Source organism: Pezoporus wallicus, unplaced genomic scaffold (assembly GCF_028554395.1).
Source record: "Pezoporus wallicus isolate ANWC-B61680 ecotype Strahan unplaced genomic scaffold, APGP_CSIRO_Pwel_v1 contig_7461, whole genome shotgun sequence".
In the NCBI taxonomy this organism is placed as follows: domain Eukaryota; kingdom Metazoa; phylum Chordata; class Aves; order Psittaciformes; family Psittacidae; genus Pezoporus; species Pezoporus wallicus.
In genome coordinates, this window is record NW_026637976.1 from 3080362 (window position 1) to 3101886 (window position 21525).

At 38.7% G+C, this 21525-nt stretch overlaps 1 protein-coding gene across 1 annotated transcript; it reads right to left on the minus strand.

Moving 5' to 3' along the window:
• Nucleotides 1–645: 645 nt before the first annotated feature.
• Nucleotides 646–1549, minus strand: LOC130598787 (taste receptor type 2 member 40-like). The gene is given in 2 exon segments (XM_057408581.1): nt 646–961; nt 963–1549. Coding segments are annotated over 2 exon segments (903 nt in total).
• Nucleotides 1550–21525: the final 19976 nt, after the last annotated feature.

Here is a 21525-nt window from a genome sequence, read left to right on the forward strand (position 1 = left end):
TCTACTTTCAGGAAAAACAAACAAATAAGCTGGAATCCTAACACAAAGAAACCTGATTCAGAATGTAATTTGATTACATTAATTGGTTGCATGTTTCCAAATCTGAATTTTCCCTTAGGTTATCTTTTAGTTAGTTTTTCATGTTTTGAGGCATATTCTGTTTGTATGTCACAGCAGCCATGGTTTGTACATGTGTTTAAGCCAATTTTAAGCTTCTCAGATGAAAGATCCTTTGGCAGAGAACTGATATTTGTGAGTTCTGAAAATTTTGTCTCTGTTTTAGCCCCATTTTCCTAAAATCAAAGCTATCATAAAACTGTCTTAAACTGAGAATTTGAAATCACAAAGCATCCTGTACTTGGTTTATCATTTTAGCGCATTGTTTCCTTTCAGTGCATTGTTATTATCACTCTATACTAAATAAGACTGAGAGAGCAAGAGTGGTGTAGAAGAAAAGGCAAAAATGTATGCTATTTCAGATGCTCTGAAATGTTAAGGTAGTCAAATCACAGGAATCTATAGAAGCTTAAAGTTCTTGATTAAGAAAAAAGACAGTGAAAAAATACATGCTTTAAAGTCTTGATTCCAGATCTGTTACTGGAGAGTGTTTCTCTCAAGCTGTAATATGGGGCTTAAAGTCATATTTTACAAATGGCACTTTAACTGATGGCAGAAGATACTAACCACCAATTTCAGTTTTGAATTCACTATAGTCAGGATAATAAAGTGGATGGAAGGGTATGCCCCAGCTACAACTTTCACAACATCTTTACTTTGAGAAGTGGACAGTATCAGCAGAATTTGAGCTATGAAAGTGCAAAGATGTAGGATCAAGAAAGAAACAATAGATTTAATGGAAGTTATGTGAACATCTATCAAAGGATCCCTGAAATTATCTACATAAGATTTCATCTTCTTTGTGTGTCTCCATAGAGAAGTAATTAATAGGGATGGGGTAACCAGAGAGTACCAGAGGGAAAAAGCAACCTGCACAGTAAAGAAGCAGCAGGTAGAGATGTGAATGATCCCAGTCAGTGATATGTGCTGTCCTACTTTCTCTACAGCTCCCAGTTGAGCTGCAGAGGTAAGTGCTGGGTGCAAACCATAGTAAAGGAAGAGAAGTCACAGAAGAAGTCTCTGATGATCCTAGAAGAAGCCATGGGACCATCCCAGCTATTCTGAGCTTGATTTCTAAGAGCAGCCATTGGGTGACATTGATTATTTTTACACAGTACAGTGCACACAGCCAGGTACTGAACCACAAACTGGCATGGTTTACAAATGTCCATACAGCACCAAAAGCTTTGTGTACAGAAGCCAACCTAAACACATCCACAAAGTAGAGGCTATGAATGTGCATCAGTATGGTCACCTGCAAGATAAATCTTGATGTGCTCAGAAAGGTCAAGATCATATCAGTGGAATAAAGATTTTTGCTTTTGATCCAGTAAATGATATTAACAGCTGCAATAAACCCATTTCCAAAAAATTCAACAGCAACTTCAATAGCTACAATAGTTATTGAAATCGTAAGAACTGGTGACAACATATCTTGCTGGTTTGGTCTCCTCTGACTGGTTATCCTGTGGAGCTGTGAAAGCAGTTGAGCAGACCTGATGGCATCTGACTAGCTCCAGCTCCAGCTCCAGCCTGCTAACCTTATATCTAGGAGCAAAAAGACACCTGGAAATCATAGTGGAAAATGACTGTTCTTCCTGAATGTGCAAACCAGAGAATGATTCAATAATTAATTCTTTTCTTATATGCACAAGATTTGCCTATTGCTTTTCCTTAGGGATGTGGGATAGCCAGCTGAATTTATCTCCCCATCTTTTGCCCAATTATTTATATTCCTACCTAGAATGACAGAAAACTCTCTGACTCTCTGGTTACAACTGTGCCTGACAATGTGGATGGGGATGCACCATGCAACTCAACACAGGCAAAAGCATATGTCAGGAGACAAGAGCTCTTAAGTGTTAACTAGTATCTTTAATACTGCTATGAACGTCTATCAATTATAACTAGATCAATTAGTTGCAACCATTGTAACATGGAGAAAATTATACAGCCTCCAGCCCTATTCTAGAGGAGCACTCCAGATGACAAAGATGTATTTATCCAAGCATTATTGCTCCATATAGTTGATCATTTATATGTTAGATCTTGTGTCAATCACATAAATGAGATCAAAAAATGTTGTGGAAAAACAAACAAATTAAACTAAGATTACATTGACAAGTTTACTTTTTCTATCGTGTTTCACCAAAGGTATTCACAAGAGTAGAAAAAAACACCACTTCTAAGGAAAAAAATTATAAAGGAAGTATAACTCAATGACTACTGTGTAGTTTGAAGCTATATGTATGAAGCTTCCTGTACACAGGGTATGCATTGCATAATTACAGTTAGTTACCTCCAAATGTAGTCATTAAGTTATTCAAGGGAATGTAACAATATTACTTTATTTTTATGCACTTATAAAAACAGAGTGGCAATTATAAAGCAGAAGAAACTACAATGGAGGATACAATCTAGAAAAATGCATGACTAGAATTAAGTCTCATTTGTTCCAACAAAAAGTTACAAAATTCTATTCTACCTTCATCTGCATTATCAAAAATGAGAATTTAAGAGAAACTCAAATTGAATATTTACCTATCCATTTCATTTTCCTCTAAGCAAGGCCAAAAAATGGGAATGACTACTTGAGACACAAAGGAACATTCCTTCCTTGAGGACTCCACCAGCTCCTTCAGAAGGAAGCCATCACACAACCCATGCACCCTGGAAGCATTTAAGTCTTCGTGACTCAGGTAAAAGAAACAGCCTGTCCCTTAATTCTGTCAGTGACCTATGTCTAATGTGCTATTATGTTCATGGGTTCTCCAGAGGATAAGTCCCATCATGGATGCTGGTGACACATGCCTCCAAGCACCAAGATAGGAAAAGCCAATTTATTGGCAACAGCAACCTGATGCTGGCTCCAGATAGTGATCAGGTTGTCAAATAGACATTATCATAATCTCATCTCCTGCTATTCAGCTCCTTGAATTCTCTTGTTGTCCTGCTTACCCATTTTAAGATAAGGTTGCCACATTAGTGCTCTTCAGTCGACTTCCTTTTGAGCTACAGAGTTAATGGTCATGATCAGAATGGGTTTAATAAGCAAAGGAGACACAAGAGACCCTAGAATATGTCAGAGTTCCTTGAATTTATTTATCCTCTGGGAGAGGATTTGGGCGAATTTAAAAAAGTACCTGAACCACGAAGTAAAGCAGAGACCAGTAATTCTTAAGAATAATTACAGGACAATGTTAGCATGATGCAAATAGTAAATACTGGAGAGAAGTGTCTGAATTTATACAACATTTTGCCTTGCAAGATAAATCTTGCTGTATGCAAAGAAGTCAGATTCGGTTCATGGGATAGCATCTTTCTTCTTTTGATTCATGTATTCTAATTAGCAATGGTAATAAATGCACTTCACAGTCCCCACAACAATTTTAATTGCTGAAGTAGTTAGAGACATTATTACAGCAGAGCAAACAGTTTCTGACTGTTGTAAAACACTGCTTGTTCAGCTTATACAGAGATCCATGGAACAGCGATTAACTGGTATCTGGTTAATCTTTTGGCATTTTACTGTAAGCAAGAAACATATAAATGTGATATGGGAAGATTTATTTCTGGCATTGTTCAGAAAGATGCATACCTTGGAAATGTCATTGTTGAATCATAAAATCATAGAATCAAAGAATAGTTAGGGTTGGAATCATCCAACTATAGTCACTGTTTCACAGGTTTTAGTGAAAATCAGTTGTCTGTAGCTGGATTTGGGTTAGAAAAAGTTCAAACATGTTCAATAGGACTGGCTTTTCCTTCTCATAAAGTAATTGCTACTATTTCTTGAAGAAAGCTTTGATGTTGGCTTGACGTGACAGGTACTCAGACTGCCACCACCCTTCATTATCTTCACTCATCTCTCTACATGATGAAATGTGTATTTTGGTGCCCTCATCAACACCAATCCAAATTTTGGATCAGATTTCAAAAGGTAAAGTTTTGTAATGTGATAGCTCTAGCACATTCAGAAAACAAACCAAAACCAAACCCAGCATGTTACAAGTGGAATCTAGAAAGCCTGTACAGCTTAACTCCCTGCAAATCTGAGAGCCAGCATTCCAACCTCATGGAGACATGGACTTGAAAGAGCTAGTTCATGTCTCAGAGTGAAATGAACACGAGATTGGGGTGTTTATCTGAACTTGAGTGTGGGGGAGCACTCAAAATCCTAGCAATTTAAATTTAACCTAATATTCTATTTTTGCAACAGCAGAGCTGGCCATATTCTCCCTTGTAACAGGGTTTGGATGACCAGCATAGGTATTGATAGTGTGTCTGAATTGTAGATCTCATAAGTCGTAAACCAGGAGTACCCTATTATCAACCCAATTGCAATGCTGGGATCCTGCAGTCTCCCTCCTGTCTCCTATCTAAAAGCAAAAAAAGAAAATACCCAGCTGTAATCCTGGAATTTCAATTTGGGATTATACCTGGAGAAAAAAGTCTTGGAAGAGTTTCAACTTGTTACCCACATTCTACTGATGTTACGTGTTTATGTTTGACAACTGCTACCCGTGTGCTGACTGCTAGTGTGTTATTCTACTACAACTAAATTAGAGGACTTGCGAAAACATCCAGGAACTCAAGAATGAATATTACCTTGGCAGTAAACATTCATATTCCTAATAAAATGAGACAGAGAGATGAGAATAACTTACTCTTGTTTGCTCATACTGTGTGGTAGGAAAAAGCAACGAACAATGGTTTGCTTTGAATTGGACGAAGGACACTGCTTTGCAGGCAATTAGAATACAGATTTACAAGTGCTACATGACATTTGTTCACCACTACACCATGAACTTCTTAGCAAATAGGCTTTTTACAATCTGTATGAAATTGTACACAGCATTTATAAAGCATTGTATCATAAAGTCCAGCTCTGATAGAAATCTCTGAGCACCAGCATAAGTCAGTGACGTGCTACAAGATCCGTAGAGTAAAAGAGTTGAATAGGACAAACCCAGGGAGCATACCTCTTGTATAAGATGCAAAAACAGGCCTACAAAAGAAAACTTGAAAATAAGATTATATAGGAGAACCATCGACATGTGCTTAAGAAATATGCGCAGAAGCAGCATTCTTGTCTCTATCAGCAGCTGTTTACATCTGTGACACTTTACAAGATGGTTTATCAAGTGTTCCTCATATATTTGATAAGATATTTGTGAACCTTAATAAAATACCCAGTATCTGGTAAACAACAATAAATTATGCTGCCATTTAACACATTCCTGACTTCATACTGTACAAAGAAATAATGTTGCAAAATATCTCAGAAATGTGTGTGAAAAGGTGATAATCTATTTTATCATTAATTTGCAAGTTGTCACACTGCTGTCATTATTGTAACGGAGGTAATGCACTGTTAATTTCAGTGCAACACATTTTATATTTATCTTTAGCAGAAAAACATTGTCAAAACGGAAGACCCATCAGACACAGTTAATGGAAAGAGTCCTCTGAAATACTTGCAAGAGGTCAAAAGAGACCAAACAATATAACAATGAAAAGGAAAATGCAACTTCAATTTTAAGTTAGAATGTACATACACCTCAAAAGGAAAGAGCAGGCAACAAGCTAGTGATTATCAGTTGCTCCTTGCCATGAACAGAAACAGTTTAATATACACTCTGTTAACTCAAGACAGTACTTGCAAAGATGAGTTTATGGCTTACACCATTCAAAGTATGAAAAGAAATGTGTTCACTTTCCAAGTAATAGCTGGATGCTACCTGTACTACTTCCTCTCATTTCCTCCTTCCATTCTCCTCTAATTTATGTCTTCCATTGCCTAAGAGGAACACCTTGAATACACTTGAGATTAATATAATTCCCTCCCAATTCCTCTTTTCCACAGGGCCTTACCAAGACCTTGCCCCATATCAGTTTGAGACAAGATCTCTCACCTCTCCATATGTAAATTCAATTAATAAAAGAACCATCTTCCCACCTCTACTTAGGCCTTCCTCAGTCTCAGATAAAGGGCTACTCAAAGTTTTCTCTACTTTAGGGATGAATATTGTATTAGCTGGGCCAACAGTAAAGCTTTTTGTTTTCATCTCCATATCAATATTATGAATTATCACTGTCTGCTGCACGGTTACATCCTTCTCTGATCCTCGTTACTCTGACTGAAAAAGGTACTCTGGGCTGATTTAGTTTCATTCTATATTTCACAACATCATGTCAGAAAGTTTGAGTTATAAATTGCAATAATCATTGGTTTCGAGGGAAAACCTTTTCATGGAAGCATATTGATCCTCAAGTTTGTTTCAATATTATTTTTTTTTTTTCTGCCCTTATTAAAATAAGTAAAGACTTTTAAACATGGCTGAATAATTTAAACTTCTTAATTTGCCATTTTCATGGGGGTTTCTTTGCACTCAGCTGAAGACCTACAAAAATTTTAGTGATCATACATAACACTTAGAAGAAAAATCTCTAATTACATGAGTCAGAGTAATAGACCGTGGTAAACCTGCACTGCCTGGGGGTCACAGTGATATTTTATGCTTTGAGAAAAAACAATGATGAAGCACCAGGTGGACTGCAACTTCAACGTTTTTTCTTGTGAAACCAGGGGAAAAAAGTGGTGGAAAACCTAATGATGGCAGGAAATTGATAGATAAAGCAAATCATAAGGAAGCTAAGGTGTGTTAAATATTCCTCTTTCTAGGCTACAAATACTTTGGAAGTCCTTGTCTCCATATCCTAGTGTTTTCAGACTTTAGAATAACCACTGACCAGTATCTACTTTCAAGGAATCTAATACTAATGTAGTTTGGCAAGACTTTCCCCAATAATGACATGTCCTGCTTTTCACAGTCACTGCATACAGTGGAATGGAGTTGTTTACTGAGCTAAATTACTCAAGAATCACACTTTCTATAAAACAAGATTAAATAAAGACAATGCATTTGGTTACTGTATTAAAGAAAAAGTTAAAAGATTTCATTAAAATAAGACAAAAAATTTGCAAAATTATACTATAATTACCAAGCTTGTGTTGGACAATACACTTTTCCTGATTGGTCCAGCCTCTCAACAGATTTAGGAGATTTTCCTTTCTATTTTCTCCTCCTCCAGGGATGCTTTATCCTGAAGTCTGTCTGGCTACTCTGTTGCTAAAATTGGAATTGCTTTTCATGTGTTTCTTAAAAAGCCCAAAGGGTTAGAAAACTGCTTCTCACTTCTTTTTCTCCAAGACATAACTGCAGAAACAGCTCTCTTATTTTCCAGGTCCATTACATTTTATGGTTAGTGTATTCCTTTTCACCCAGCTGGATTTTTCTGTTCACAAAGTTGTCAAAGACTACCGTGAAACTTCATGCACAGTGGTCATTGCACGAGACTCAACATTTGGCAATTCATGTTTAGCTTTACTCAGAGAACACATACATATTTCTAATGCAGGTGCCAGACTTTGGAGCATATTTTATTGTCTTGTGTTAGATTTCAAATACCTTTGCCATCACCAACAGTTATCCATTTCAAGATCCCAGTTTGGAAATACCATTCTTCAAACTTGTCCTTATTCATGATGTGAAGGCAGATATGCTACAAGGCTCCACAAAGAGCCATCTCATTTTACAGCAGCAGCTGGAAGCAACACAGGATGCTTTTACATATATAGGCATCTAAATGAACTCCTACTCTGAGACTGAAGGTCACTGGCTGAGGTGACCTCCAGTAGCTGTTAGGTCTCTATCAAGTTCTGAGGTATATCTGCCAGCTCTCTACTGATACCTGGAAATACCTGTAGCTGATGGCACTAGTCTACCACATTTGGCGAGTAAAGGAAGCCCCAGGGACTAGAAATGAGTCCCTTTTATTTTGTCATTGGATATATTTGAATCCCAGATGGGCTTAGGAACCAAGAATTAGAAAAGCTACTGATTTTAAAAAGTTGAATCCACTCTTATATAAACTACATTTAATAATGTATCAAAAAAAAGCCTATTTATAATTGGGGTTAGGATTTAGGTTTGATTTTTGTCTTCCTTTCTTTCTCATAATACTGCCTTTTAAATCTTTAAAAACATGTTGATGTTAAAAAGTTATCCTCGATTTCCAAATGCACCCGGAATACAAATTTACCTAGTGGCAGTGCTTTTTAATGTTTAGGTGAAGTAGTTCTGTTTAAACTGCTTTATATATAATTTTACATTTTAAAATATGGTCTTTTCAATCCTTTTATGGATGCTCCTATACAGTTTGTAAGCAACAGCTGAATTCAGCAAATAGTACTGTGTTTCCTGTTGCAATGAATCTATCAGATGGAAGCACGCAGTTATAAAAGCATTATGTGGTGATTACATTGAAGACTGTAACATTGAGATGTTGCATAGACAACCTTAAATGAGTATTTGTTAATTATAAAACTTTAAGTGCTTACTTTTGCCAGCTCTACACCTTTAATGTAAATGTGCCTTTATATAGTGCATATAAGTACAAAGACCACAATACCACTTGCAGGCCGTCACCATTTCAGCACCATTAGCAAGCAGCCTTACACTGATCTGATGCTGGATTCACTTGTGTTTGTACAACCAGTGTGCCTTTTTGACAGCTGACTGCAATTCAAATCCCTTTGTCAATACTCTACACCACCTGTGATGCAAATTTGAACTAATCCTGATTTTCATTGCTTACTTACACTTTTTGAGTAATGCAAGTGACACATGTCACAGCAAATCCTGCTCACCGTGGAAGTCAGCAATATTTCTGGCACTGCCTTTAGGAGAGAGAAAATGTTATCTCTTCATAAAGATTCACACAAGGTATCTCTCCTTGTTCCTACCTCTGTATGAAAAAAACAAAAGTCAATAGTTTGATGATCTTTTGGGGGGGTTTGATGCGCACATTGAAATTACAGCTTCTGTGCAACAGTGGAGTTGGGTCCACTTGACTTTTTTAGTCCAGGTTCCCAGCCATAAAAATAATAAGAAATCCTCTTCAGTTCAATCTCATATTTATTTTGCAGTTAAGTAGATGTCACATTGTTGTGAGCATTGCTTGGGATAGCACAGTCCATTACCAACATGCCTGGGTCCAGATATTGTTTCTCAATATCCTATCAGCTTTTTAAATTTGCATTAGTTTTCGTTAATGTTACTTTGTGTGATTACTATAGCAAGGGGTGAATGATGCATGAAATAAAAAGCTGTCAAATCCTTGAGAAAGTGCTCAGCACAATGACACATGTCTGCTTACTGTATTCAAAGAGTTCAAATGACATTCTTCTCAAGTGAGAAGCACTGAAACAAATGAGTGTCACTTCATAGGAGTGACTTGGAACATATTAAAAACCACAAAAATCTTGTGTAGATTTTTCCTATGCTTTGGGAAACACAAAATCAATTTATCCTGTTGTGAATTAATTTCTGCATATGGATGTTTCCTGGGGAAGTTGTAATCAGGATTCCGTAAAATGGAGTACTAACTAAACTCTTCAGTGTGGAAAATTCGACAATTCTGGACCATACGACCTGTAGGCATGTAAAAATCTCTTACGTGGGGAAGGTCAATAGGATAATGATTTACTGCCTTTTCCAGTGCAGGAAATAGGTGGCATCAAATGAAAGGAGAGTTGAAAGCAAGCAGAAGAAGATGGTTTTTGACATAACACATAGGGAAGATGTGAGCCTTCTTGTCAGAAGATACTGTGAGTGTTAAAATTCTGCATAGATTCAAAGGATGAATGGAGGAGCCCATAGGAATGAAATCAGTTGGGTGTTACTTAAATACATAAACCCCCTTTGCGGTTCACATCGTCCTATAAAAGTTTAATGCCTGGGATAGTATCAGGAAAAAGTAGAATTTATGTTTGCTCAGTCGACACAATCTTCCCCAGGCTCTCTGTTGTCATCAAAAAGGGGTCACTGGGCAGACGGACCTTTGGTCCCAGCCAGTACAACTGAATCAATCTTAGTGAGTTGTGCTGTCTCATGATGCCTTTCACTGTACGTTTTATGAATTATGATAATTCTTTCATGGCTTTGATTATGTTCAACTACAAAATACTGCCCCCATGCCACAGCTGTAATTATTTGTGTCAGTGAAGCACTTGGATCCCAGAAAAGAATTGAATCCCATTGTGCCAAAAGCTGTGAATACGTGGCCAGCAGTAAGAGCGGTTTTGTCGCATGTAGCATAAGGATAAAATTAGCTCCAACCACAATTTTATTGGATCCAGAATGACTATTCAGAAGGACTCACATTGCTGTTTCAACTCATGACTCTTCATACACAGTAATAAAGCAGAAACACAGGTTCAGATTCAGTTGTATCACTTTCACATGACTAACACAGTAAAATGAGTCCACTTGTTCTTGGTTTACAGTGTAGTAAACAAGAGAATAAACTTCATATCAGAAATGACAATTAGTTATTCACTTCACTCCCACTTAGAATAACTGTTATAAGTGCTTTTTATAGCAAAACTCCTCATTCTTCTTTTAGATCCTGACTGTAATTTCTGATGTTGTTCAACTATTTTGTTTTTACCTATACTATGCAGATCTGACTAAATCAAAGAAGGTGAAGTTTGGCTTTCCCTGGGAAGAGTAGAAGGTTTAAAATATCAGTATCTTTGTGACAGATTTCATATTACCTGACTTTAACTTTTTTAAATTATTATTATTTAGGAGGAGGAGAAAGAAGGAACAATGCAAAAATATTGTCATTTTGGCAAATTCTGAACATCAAAACTGTGATTACATTTAATGAATGGATCTGATTGTCAATATTTTCTCAATGCACGTCGGTCACACATTGACGATTTATTAATTTAAAGTGGAATAAGGGTGCATTTCAGTGCTACAGCTGAGACAGTGCAACATCTCCCTGTAGCGGAGAACGAGCCATCCTGCTCCTACCAGCTGCTGCTGGTTTGCTTGTGCCAGATCTGGTACCCGGTGGTCTCTATCAGGAGTTGTTTTGTTTCACTGCACTGATGGAAAATCAACACACCAAAACAAGCGTGCTCATTCCGCATACTTAGCATATTAAATCAGCTCAGTGAAAGCACAAAGACGAGTGCCAGGGGCAGCTCTTATGTGGTGGGAGAAGAGTTGGGGAGGGTCTGGGAGGAAAGAGGGCTAAACTGCTCTTTACATACACAGCAAATAATTAGGTGGATAGAACTGTACTACATAGATACACAGAAACAGGGTTCCGGCAGGTTGCAGTGCAATCCTCACAGTATTTCATAAACAATTTCACATACTAATTAAAAATTTTATCTAAGGATCCCATGGGGCCCAGAGAAGAAAATGCTCTGGATGAAGACACCAGGTTGTTTTGATTATTTTGCTGTAGGGCCAGGGATCCATCATGTGTACTAAGCAGCTTAGGCCAATATATTCACATTCTGGATCGATTGAAAATAGCTTTATTTGTAAAGAAACTATTAAACACCGGTTTAAGGCTAACACTTATAGACTCATCAGTCTGTTATTCTAGACTCATCTATCTATTCTGTGATCGAAGTTGGTCAAATACTGGTCTACATTTAAAAGCTTATTTATGCAAGTTTTGAAATAGTGTTATTTCACCAATCCCGTAGTTTAATATTGACTTTACTGAATAAAATGCATATCAGAAGTCACAGGAATGCTGCTTCTCCCCTTCTTTCTGTCACTCTTAGACAGACACGGAGTGATTTAAAGAGTAACTTTTCTACATGTATTGCGTTGAGATTTCAATCAACTCAAAATTTGTGGACTGAGGGCTTCTAGACTTCTTTTGTGAGAGACTATCAGCATTTCTGATATAAGCTATAGTTATCACCAACCCACAGGTTCGCTTGAAACTCAGACAGCTGGAAGATTATATTTATTTTTTCCCCTTTTCTGCACCTTGATCATGAATATGATTCTATCACATCTCCTTCATTCAGGGAAGAGCTTGTGTCTGACTATTGTAGTTGTCATCGGTGATCAAATCACAGCAGCTACATTCTGCTCTTCAACTCCCACCTCCCCTCTCTGGCTGAGCAAGAGAGTCAGTATGATGACTAAGGGCAGTAAAACTCAATTTCTCATTCTGCTGTGCTTCACCAGCCTGCCTTGTTATTTTTAAGTCTCTCCTCTATATGGTGGCATGCTCTTGTCCCCCTATTTCAGTGTCTTCCAGGGGAGTATTTACATGCTTCTCCGATACCACGTTGCCCCCTAGTGACAAATACTTCACTTCTCTCATGCTTCACTCTAGCGCTTGCAGTGCTGACTTCTTTTCTTGCAGCGTTCCCAGTTATTTGGGTCCAGGGTTTTCATTTCTGTTTAGCTGGGTTTTACAACATGCTCTTTTCTATGCTGGAAAAATGTTTCTTAATGCAATTCCCCTGGGATCTGAGTTGAGTCAGGCTCATTTTGGCTGCAGTCTGCAAGAAGCACCCAAGTTTCTGTGCTGCTCTCAACCACAGCTTCTTATATATGATGGGCTGAGTTCACCCAGTCAGGATTTATGCCACAGGGCTTTGTCATTTCAGAAATGACCAGTGACTTTGCCTCCATCAGCATGATGGCAGTCATGATATCTGATGATATTACATGACATTGCACACCAGTGATAATTGGTATGTAGAAAATTCATAGCAAAAGGGAAGGCATAGCAATGGTGGGGGAAAAGATGTTGATCTAATCCCATTCTCTAATCTAATAATCTAATTCCTCCACCTTGCTTTCCTAATATCAGTACCGCAGCGATAATTGGCAAGACATTCTTCCATGCACTAATAGAAGGGTTTGGAAATGTGAATCAAGAAACTGCCTGGATGATGTGGGGGTTTGAGCTCTCACCCTAAGAGCTTGGTGGATTCCTCATGCTACAAAGCTTGAACAGCTCCTGAGTATCCTGGATAGAAGAAAGGGATGAGGGTTGATGAGCAATTTTATTTAGGCCAGCAAAGGATTTTTAGTCCTGGATGTACTTACAGCACCAGACTGAAGTGGAGGAGACCTCTGCGAACTTCTCACCTCTTCACTTGTGACTAAGGAAGGATAGTGCTCCATGTGCTTCTCATGCTCCTTAATATAGTTGACTCTCAATGTCACTCTCGCCCAGTCTTTGTAGGAAGGAGGGAAGGCCCCAAAATGCTACCGTGGCAACTACAGATTATTTCTGTGTTTAAAAGAGCATGTATAAATTAGAAAACACTGGAGGCAGAATGTTACCTGTAGCTCCTGATAAGTTTACTAGGATGGGTTAAACTCTGACTTTGGCTTTAACTGAGTTCATCCAGGTGCTTTCCACTTAATGTCTGTTTAACAGGCTTTTATAAAAACAACAGAGAGATCTCCTGTGCTCATTAGAAATGACGTGGCAGGAGCTGATCACTATTCCTTCTGCATAAAGAAATAATTCGGATTCTACTCTAAGATGAGAATTTGCACAGCTTCTTTCACTTAGGGCTCTAATTCAACATAATTCTGCACATTAAGGTAATGGTCTTTGCTTTGGTTTTGTTTCATTTAGTTTCCAAAGGTGGTAACTTCTATTGAGACTTCCAAAAGCACCATCACCAATACATGCAATGACTGGACTACACAATCCCTCAGAAAAACTGCTATATGGGCTCTGAGCAGCTCCAAAGTGTGCCATTCGGTTAATGAAATAGAATTCATTCTTGCTTGGCTTGGACTCTCTGTTTCACTTTTGTTCCATGATCACCTTTTAGACCCACTGTTATATGAATGGGCTTCACAAGTTTTGAGGCTAGTGGTGAGCATTAGCAGAAACCACTATATACATTAACATACCAGTTCCACACTAGTGTGGAATCAGCAGGATGGAGAGCACATGGATTTTCAGATCCTGAACATGAGGGAGAGCAAAGTATTTAAGATTTCCAGGAATAGGCTCTGTAACTTTTCATTATGACCCAACAAGCAATCATCTCAGTGATCTGTACCAAGGCAGTCTTAACTAACAGCTACTGGCGTTTGGGTTGTTCTGGCTTTGGTGGTTGGTTTGTTTATTAAAAGAAATAATAAAGGTAGATCTCCTAGTGTATGATTGTTTTTCATTGGCTTATTCTGGGGGAAAACAACAGATGTATAAACTAAGACTTCCTAGGACTGTGGAAGAGTTGCTTTAATGTACTAGTAATCTGAAGTCACCACCTGATGAAAATGGACAGTAACCTCTGCTGTCATTGGTAGACAAGGAACAGCTGCCCGGCACAAGTGGTCTTGAAATCTATACACAGTACATTATTAAGGAGGGTTTGCCTACAGTACAGAGTGACTTTATACACAGCCTCTCTGCTCCTGGTTACTTTTCTTCATTACAACATTAATGTCACCTTTTCCCATTAATCTGGGCAGCCTTCTAGTTTCAGAAATCTGATATACAACTATATTGTTTCTGAGGTAAAAGGTACTAATGGCAGTCCTGAAAAAGATATGCAACTGAAAACAACATGAGCTGTTGCCAATTTCTAAACTTCTCTGCTGGTTTGCTGCATAACATTATTCTCTGTGCCACGACATTTACTCCTGCTCCTGAAGGAGATGCTGCATGGGGTTGCCAAGGATGCTATCAGAGAACAGCACCATTAATGACTCCACATGGACTCTACCAGACAGGAAATTTAACATTGTTTGCAGTCACCAGACCATAGTTCTTGGAGGAAAACTGGATGGTGGCAACAGCAAAGAAACACAAAAATCCCAGCCCTCTGCCTGGAAGGGAGACAAACATTTTCATGAGCATAGGAATTAATATGGAAGTGTTGTAGAACTGGGGCTTAGGCAAATCTGTTTTCCCAAACAGATTCATCCATCCTTAATCAGCAGCCCCAGCTGTCCCTGCTGGGAAAGTCTTCATCTCTTTTTCTGCTTGTCCCTGGCTCTGATGAACCCGCATTTTCAAAAGTAATTACCTCATGAAGAGTATCCAAACACCCAGAAATACTGAGAATTGCTAATTCAGTGCCAGCTACACTGATTGACCATGCTGAAAGTGCCGCTTCAGCTCAGCAAGTCTTGTGGTGACAAGGGAAGCCAGGTCTTTGCCAACAGGGACAGGCTACTCAGGAGCTGGGTAGGGAAGTGGTGGCTGTCTCTTTATGAAATGCAGATAGAGGACACTGTCTCAAGCTACACATTAGAGAAGTGCAATGTAAGAGAAAGAAAACTCTGTGTGTGTGTATGCAAGGACAGTAGCAGCTATGGACACACCTGATCATGTAACACACCACTAAGCAGCTGGAAAATAAATGCTTTTCTTTACTGCAAAGTATTTTTAGTGGCAACACTCAAGTATTTCTTGAAATAATAAGCTGATTTGCAGCTGATCAGTGGCCTTGGTTGAATTTAACTTATCGTTCCATAACAGAGATATATTAGAATAAGAAAGTAGTCTACAACACTAAAATCAAATTGCATTGCAACCAAGGGATGTTTAATCATGAATTGAAATATTGTCTCCTTTCCACAGTACTTTACCATTGCCAGAAGCCATGCCTACCCTTTTCAATAAGCTATTTCAAGATGGCCTGTTACAGCTGATAAACATCCAAGTGACTTTGGGTCACTTCTTCGAGTGTTGTTTCCTGTATATTAAAATTAAGGTAATCTATAGTTGAAGTACTATTGATGTCTACTCTTTACCTAACATTATGCACAACATTAAGATACATTATCTTTCATCTTGAAGGATCTCAAAGTGCAGTACACTCTGTAACTGAAATTACTTATTCTCCACTGAAACTCAGCTGTCATTGAGAGAAGAAAATACTTGTTAATTCATTCTGCTCTTACCTCTGTGTGAGCTACAGGGAGCTTCTCTAATTTTGAGCTTTTATCAGTGCTGTCTATGCATTATTATTTTATTAAGATTGAAGTGGGTAAGCACTAGTACCTTACACAAATATCTGACATCCTTTTATTCATTAAGAATGAGTCATTCTATATTTCTTATTACCATCATTGTTCCAGCACTTAAATGTGGCTAATAATAGCAAAATGCAGCTTCACCGTGCATCTAACATGATGAAAACACAGTAGAATAGTAGCAGGTATCTCTGACATTAACTGTTAACAACATATGTACTGTTTTGCCTCAGATACCCTGGTGTCGAATCCAGTTCTGCAAGCAGAGTACATTAATTTTGTCCAGTGAATGAATACATGCATCAGTTAAGCTGCGTATATCCTCTTTTCTGCTTGAGGGTCTGCTGGGAGTAGTCCTGCAGTGAAATCTGTCTGGGAGAGCTATCCCAGTTATATAATAGGAGATATCATGGCACATGGCCAACTTACCCACTCCTTTGCATCTGCATGGTGGGATTTACATGTCTGTAAAGTGCATGGTAAAACACTGCAAAATCCCTTTGTCTAGATGAAACGACAGTGAATGAAGTGCAATAATACAGCCTACTCAGTAGCCCAGCTAATTGCAGTTAATACATGTAAGGCAGTTTTGCTTTCATCGACATCTTCTGAATATCATTAATCTCAATGGGAAATGGGCAGTATTGCCTGTGAGGTTTATACGGCCAGAGTAGGCAAACACTTTAAATCAAATTGCAGCTCAGAATATGATGGTATCGTCTGCTCTTATTTCTATTGTTTGAGCGTGATCTGCACAGTTATTATCACCTCACAGAGGCTCAGGCACCGCATCGTGGAATTTGCATGAAAACAACAGCTGTCAAACAACAGTAATTGCAAGAAAGTACCAGGGTGAAAAGAGGCAGCTATGAATTCTCTTTGGCAAAACTAGTGAATTCATCAGAATTAGCTTCTTCATGACCAAATGGGATAGAATCACATCTACAAGCATGTGGGTCCTCCAAGTACATAAAAGTTAGCATTAATTAAAATGCTTATTTTCCATCTGTACTTTGCAATCCATTTCTATCCAGTCTGCTCTATGTGTGCACTCCAGCAGAAACTTTGCAATCCAGGCATTTCCATTAAGATCCTCTTTTTCAATAACAAGATGTGGCACTCAAAGAACAGTCACAGCTGGAAGTAGGAGACATCATCACTGTGGGTGCAAGTAGCCATTTGCATGCCTCTAAGATGGTTATGTAGAGAATCAGCTAAAATACCTCAAGGACCACTGAACTCCTGGCAGTGGCCATTGGGGATGTTATGCTTATATGATCAGTCATAAAAGGAGACATCCTTGGTGCCCCTAGTAAAGCAGAAATGGTGACAGCAAACAAAGGGTGTACAAATGGACCCTTGCAGCCATTCCCTGGTGTACTTGTGCTGGTAACTTAACCGAAATGACAGATGTGGAAAGATGGGCTTGGATTTCTTCCATCACATCTTTAAGACATAACTTCATATTTGTTCACTGACAATTTAGGTACCTCCATTACAATTTATCAGTGAGACCAGGTGAATATCAAGTTGTTTGGATTTTGTTGCTCTTTTTCTTTCAATTTGCATGGCTTATAATATTTACATGCTTATAATAGCTACACTTTATAGTGGATCAGGATTTATACGCATTTAAATGAAACACAGTAGGATGCTTGAGGAGGTAAGAGGCAACAACTTAAAATGGATATCTAACAGAAGCTACCAGAAGTTTCAAATGGGTCTGATAATCCTTTTATACTAAATTCTGCCTCTGATACTTTTCATTATGCTTATTGAATATCCTTTTATTTCTATTTGTTTTCTTTTTATAATTCTATTTTATGTATTGCATTTATTATCTTCTAGTAGTACAGAATCATACCAATAAGAATTTGTGAACAGATAGATAGTCCAGACTGTGCTGGGAACCAGCAACTGAAGTCTCTACTTCAGCCTAAATTCAGGCTGCAAGCTTCTTTTCTGGCTGGAAAAATTTGAGTTCTCCAAGGGAAGACAATGGATAATCATATCTTCCTGATGTGACCACCACAAAGAGGGGTAGGTGAAGGTAGCAACTAGTCCTTCCTGCAGAGAAGATTACTCTCGAGGAGGAGGTGCCATCCTGACTTGTAGCAGTTATACACCAGACCCAGCTACTGTATTGCTTGCAGTATGATAGATATAACTTCAAGGAAATTCTGGATAAAGCATGAACAATAACTGAGATACAGTAGTAAATGTGGGTACTATAGAAACATTGTACAAAAAACAGTCCCATCAAAGAACGTGTTCAGTCAGCTGAGCTACAGCATATTGACTACCTCCATCAGCAAAATCATGATAGCTGAGCATGTGCATATCACTGGATTTCTGTTTTGAGGGGTAAAACACATTAACTCAAACCTCTATTTTTGGCAGAACAATATTGTGAGACCAGGGTAAAATCAGAGTACATGCTCGAGTAGTTTCTGCTGTAGTGTATTGTTCATTTAGGGCCCAATAATCCACCAGACTCCCCTTACCTGACCATATCTGAGCCTTATATCAGTTCACAAGCCAGTGTTCTTTTTCAGGACATGATCTTTAAAGCCTATGTGCACAAAAGGGTAGCATTTTCATTGCTTGTGGGAAGTTTTGTGCATCTGCAAACAGTGCATATAGCTTGCTACACATGCACATACAGCCACTTGCCTCAGGCCACTAAAGTAGTAGTGCATCCATACTCTTTTTCCATGATGCTCAGAAGTTGCTGTTCTGTCCATCAGTTTTCCAGATTCATTCTATCAACTGGATTTAACTCCACATATTGTTTAAGCTTAATAAAGTTTGGTTTTGCAGGGCAAACAGGTCTCAGATCTGGAATGTGTTCAGGATCTAAAGGCAACACAATCTTTTATTGCTCAAAAGGTTGATGTCCTTCTGGAATAGCTGTGCTTTGCCCAGGGAAGCCGTGGCTGCCCCATCCCTGGCAGTGTTCAAGGCCAGGTTGGACATAGGGGCTTGGAGCAAGCTGCTCTAGTGGAAGGTGTCCCTGCCCGTGGCAGGGTAGGTGGAACTGGATGAGTTTTAAGGTCCCTTCCAATAAAAAGCGTTCTGTGATCTTACGACTATTCCCACCTTAGTGAAATCCCATAAACCCGACCTAACAGCTTTCACCTATATAGTGTCACATGAAGCAGTTTGCACCAAGCAATTGGACTTCCACAAACCGTATGTGGCCAGTGTCGCATTTTAAGTTAAATTCAATCAATAAATAAATAAATAGATAAATAAAATCAGAACACTGTTTTTTAAGGCTTAGTACACCTAAAAATTCTCCCTTAATTTCCTATGAACAGCATCAGTTTTTTCCATACCTGAAGTTTAATACAATGGATTTGTTTAAATCCCATCCCAATTTCAATCCTTTTTCTTTACAATATCCTAATCTTGCCTGTTTTGTACAGTCCTGTTTTCTCTTATGTTTTAATTGCTCCTCTTTTGCGTAATAAAAAGTGAGATCGCTAAGCTCCCATGTCTGTCTTTGCTACTCCAGCAGTCTGCTTGCAATTCCAGCGAGCCCCACGCATCTGTCTCCTAGGGCTTAAATTAATTTCTCTTTGACTTAACACCAAGAGGAAAAAGCCCGATCCTCATGCTCAGGCCAAGCTGGCACAATCAGTCCAAAAAAACCCTCTTTTTATCTTTATTGGTGTTTACTTCAGGCAGCAAGCACTAAAACCAAAGCTATGATCCTCGATGCCAAAGGCTCAAAACACAGCTCCAGCAAGCACTGAGATGCTTAGTATCTGTGTCAGCTATGAAAGATACATGTGTGAGGAGTAAGGTTGTTCTGTGAGCAAAGTTAAAGTGGGTTTTGATCATCTGATCAAAGAGCACTGTAAATCAACATAGGCTTTAATGTAGTGAATATAAAGTTTTGTTCCTTCATGAGTGGAAATGACTTGCAGTATGTAGGGCAGGGCTGTTTATAACATCAGTGCACTGTTTCAATTGTCATTATGCACTCTGTGCTGGGAGGCTTCAAAACAGTAAAAAAGCACTTGCAAATAAATATCCTTTCAACTCTGAGTGAGCTTCACCTGCTTAGTCAGGAACGGGAAATCTGTGTTTCTAAAACTAAAAGATTAAGCTTTAATTTTGATGGGATAGAGTTTTTCATTGGCTAAAATTAAGAGACCCTCGTGACATGTGAAGTCCATTTAAGCACCTAAAGACTTCTAAATAGGGTCTATCTCATCTCTGCTCAAGAGAGCTTTCTATTTTGTGTGGTAGACCTGCAAGATGTGTTGCAGGAATTGAACACTGCAAATGCTTTTCTCTCCCTCATGACTAAAGAAGAAAGTTATAGTGATCCGTGTAGATGGAGTAGATGATTGGCCACATTTAGCCATTGCGACCTGCACATTTGACCTTCTCAGAGAGCATGGTTCTGGCTGCTAATACATTCTCTCTGGAGAAGAGAAGGCTGCATGGAGACCTCATAGCAGCCTTCCAGTATCTGAAGGGGGCCTATAATGGTGCTGGGGAGGGACTCTTCCTTAGGGACTGTAGGGATAGGAAAAAGGGTAATGGGTTAAAACTTAAACAGGGGAAGTTTAGATTGGATATAAGAAGAAGTTCTTTGCTGTAAGGGTGATGAGGCACTGGAATAGGTTGCCTAGGGAACTTGTGAATGCTTCATCCCTGGTGGTGTTCAAGGCGAGGTTGAACAGAACCTTGGGTGACGTGGTTTAGTGTGAGGTGTCCCTGCCCATGGCAGGGGTGTTGGAACTGGATGATCATAAGGTCCTTTCCAACCCTAACTGTTCTATGATTCTATCAGTGACAGGCATGACTCTCCAGGGATGACTTAATGTACCAATGACGGGGTGCCCCCAAGCTGGCTGCCAGGACCTTGCTTAGATTCAGAGCAGGGTTTGGCATGGGGAAATTTACCCATGCACATGCAGAGACTTATTATTGCAGAGGAACCACACATCCAAATTTCTATGTCAATTGTAATGGCACAGTAAGAGGTTGCATAAACCCTTAATGTGATGCACCATGTTCACGTGTACTCTGCCTTTCTCATTCAGCTTGAATCCTACAACGTAAAGCAAAATGCAGTCAGGATCCATGAAAGAAAATAATGTTTAGGAACCTCATACAGGCCTTCACGTTGCTCCACAGCATGAGTTGTGCATGCAGCACCATGTGCTAGAGGTCTAACTCACAGTGTTATGACCAAGGTCTCTCTCAGTCATGCATGAATTACTCAGAGAATTTCAGCTGCCTAACGACTGTTCTACCAGTGTTAATGCCTGTGGGAGAAATTGTTTGGAAAAGCAGAACATAAAAAGAAAGACATTTTTTTGCTTTTAATGTAACAAAAAGTTATTCTAAATGGTGAACAACACAAACTCCATATACAGAATAGAGAGGTGGATTATCAAACAAAAGGAACAGGAAAATTATTTGGACACTAAGTTTTAAACAAAATCAATGAATCCCTATACTGAAAATAAGCTGTTTTATTGCTGCAGAGTTTACTTTGATGTCTTCAGTTCATGCGTTTATGACTGAAATGAAACAGGAAACA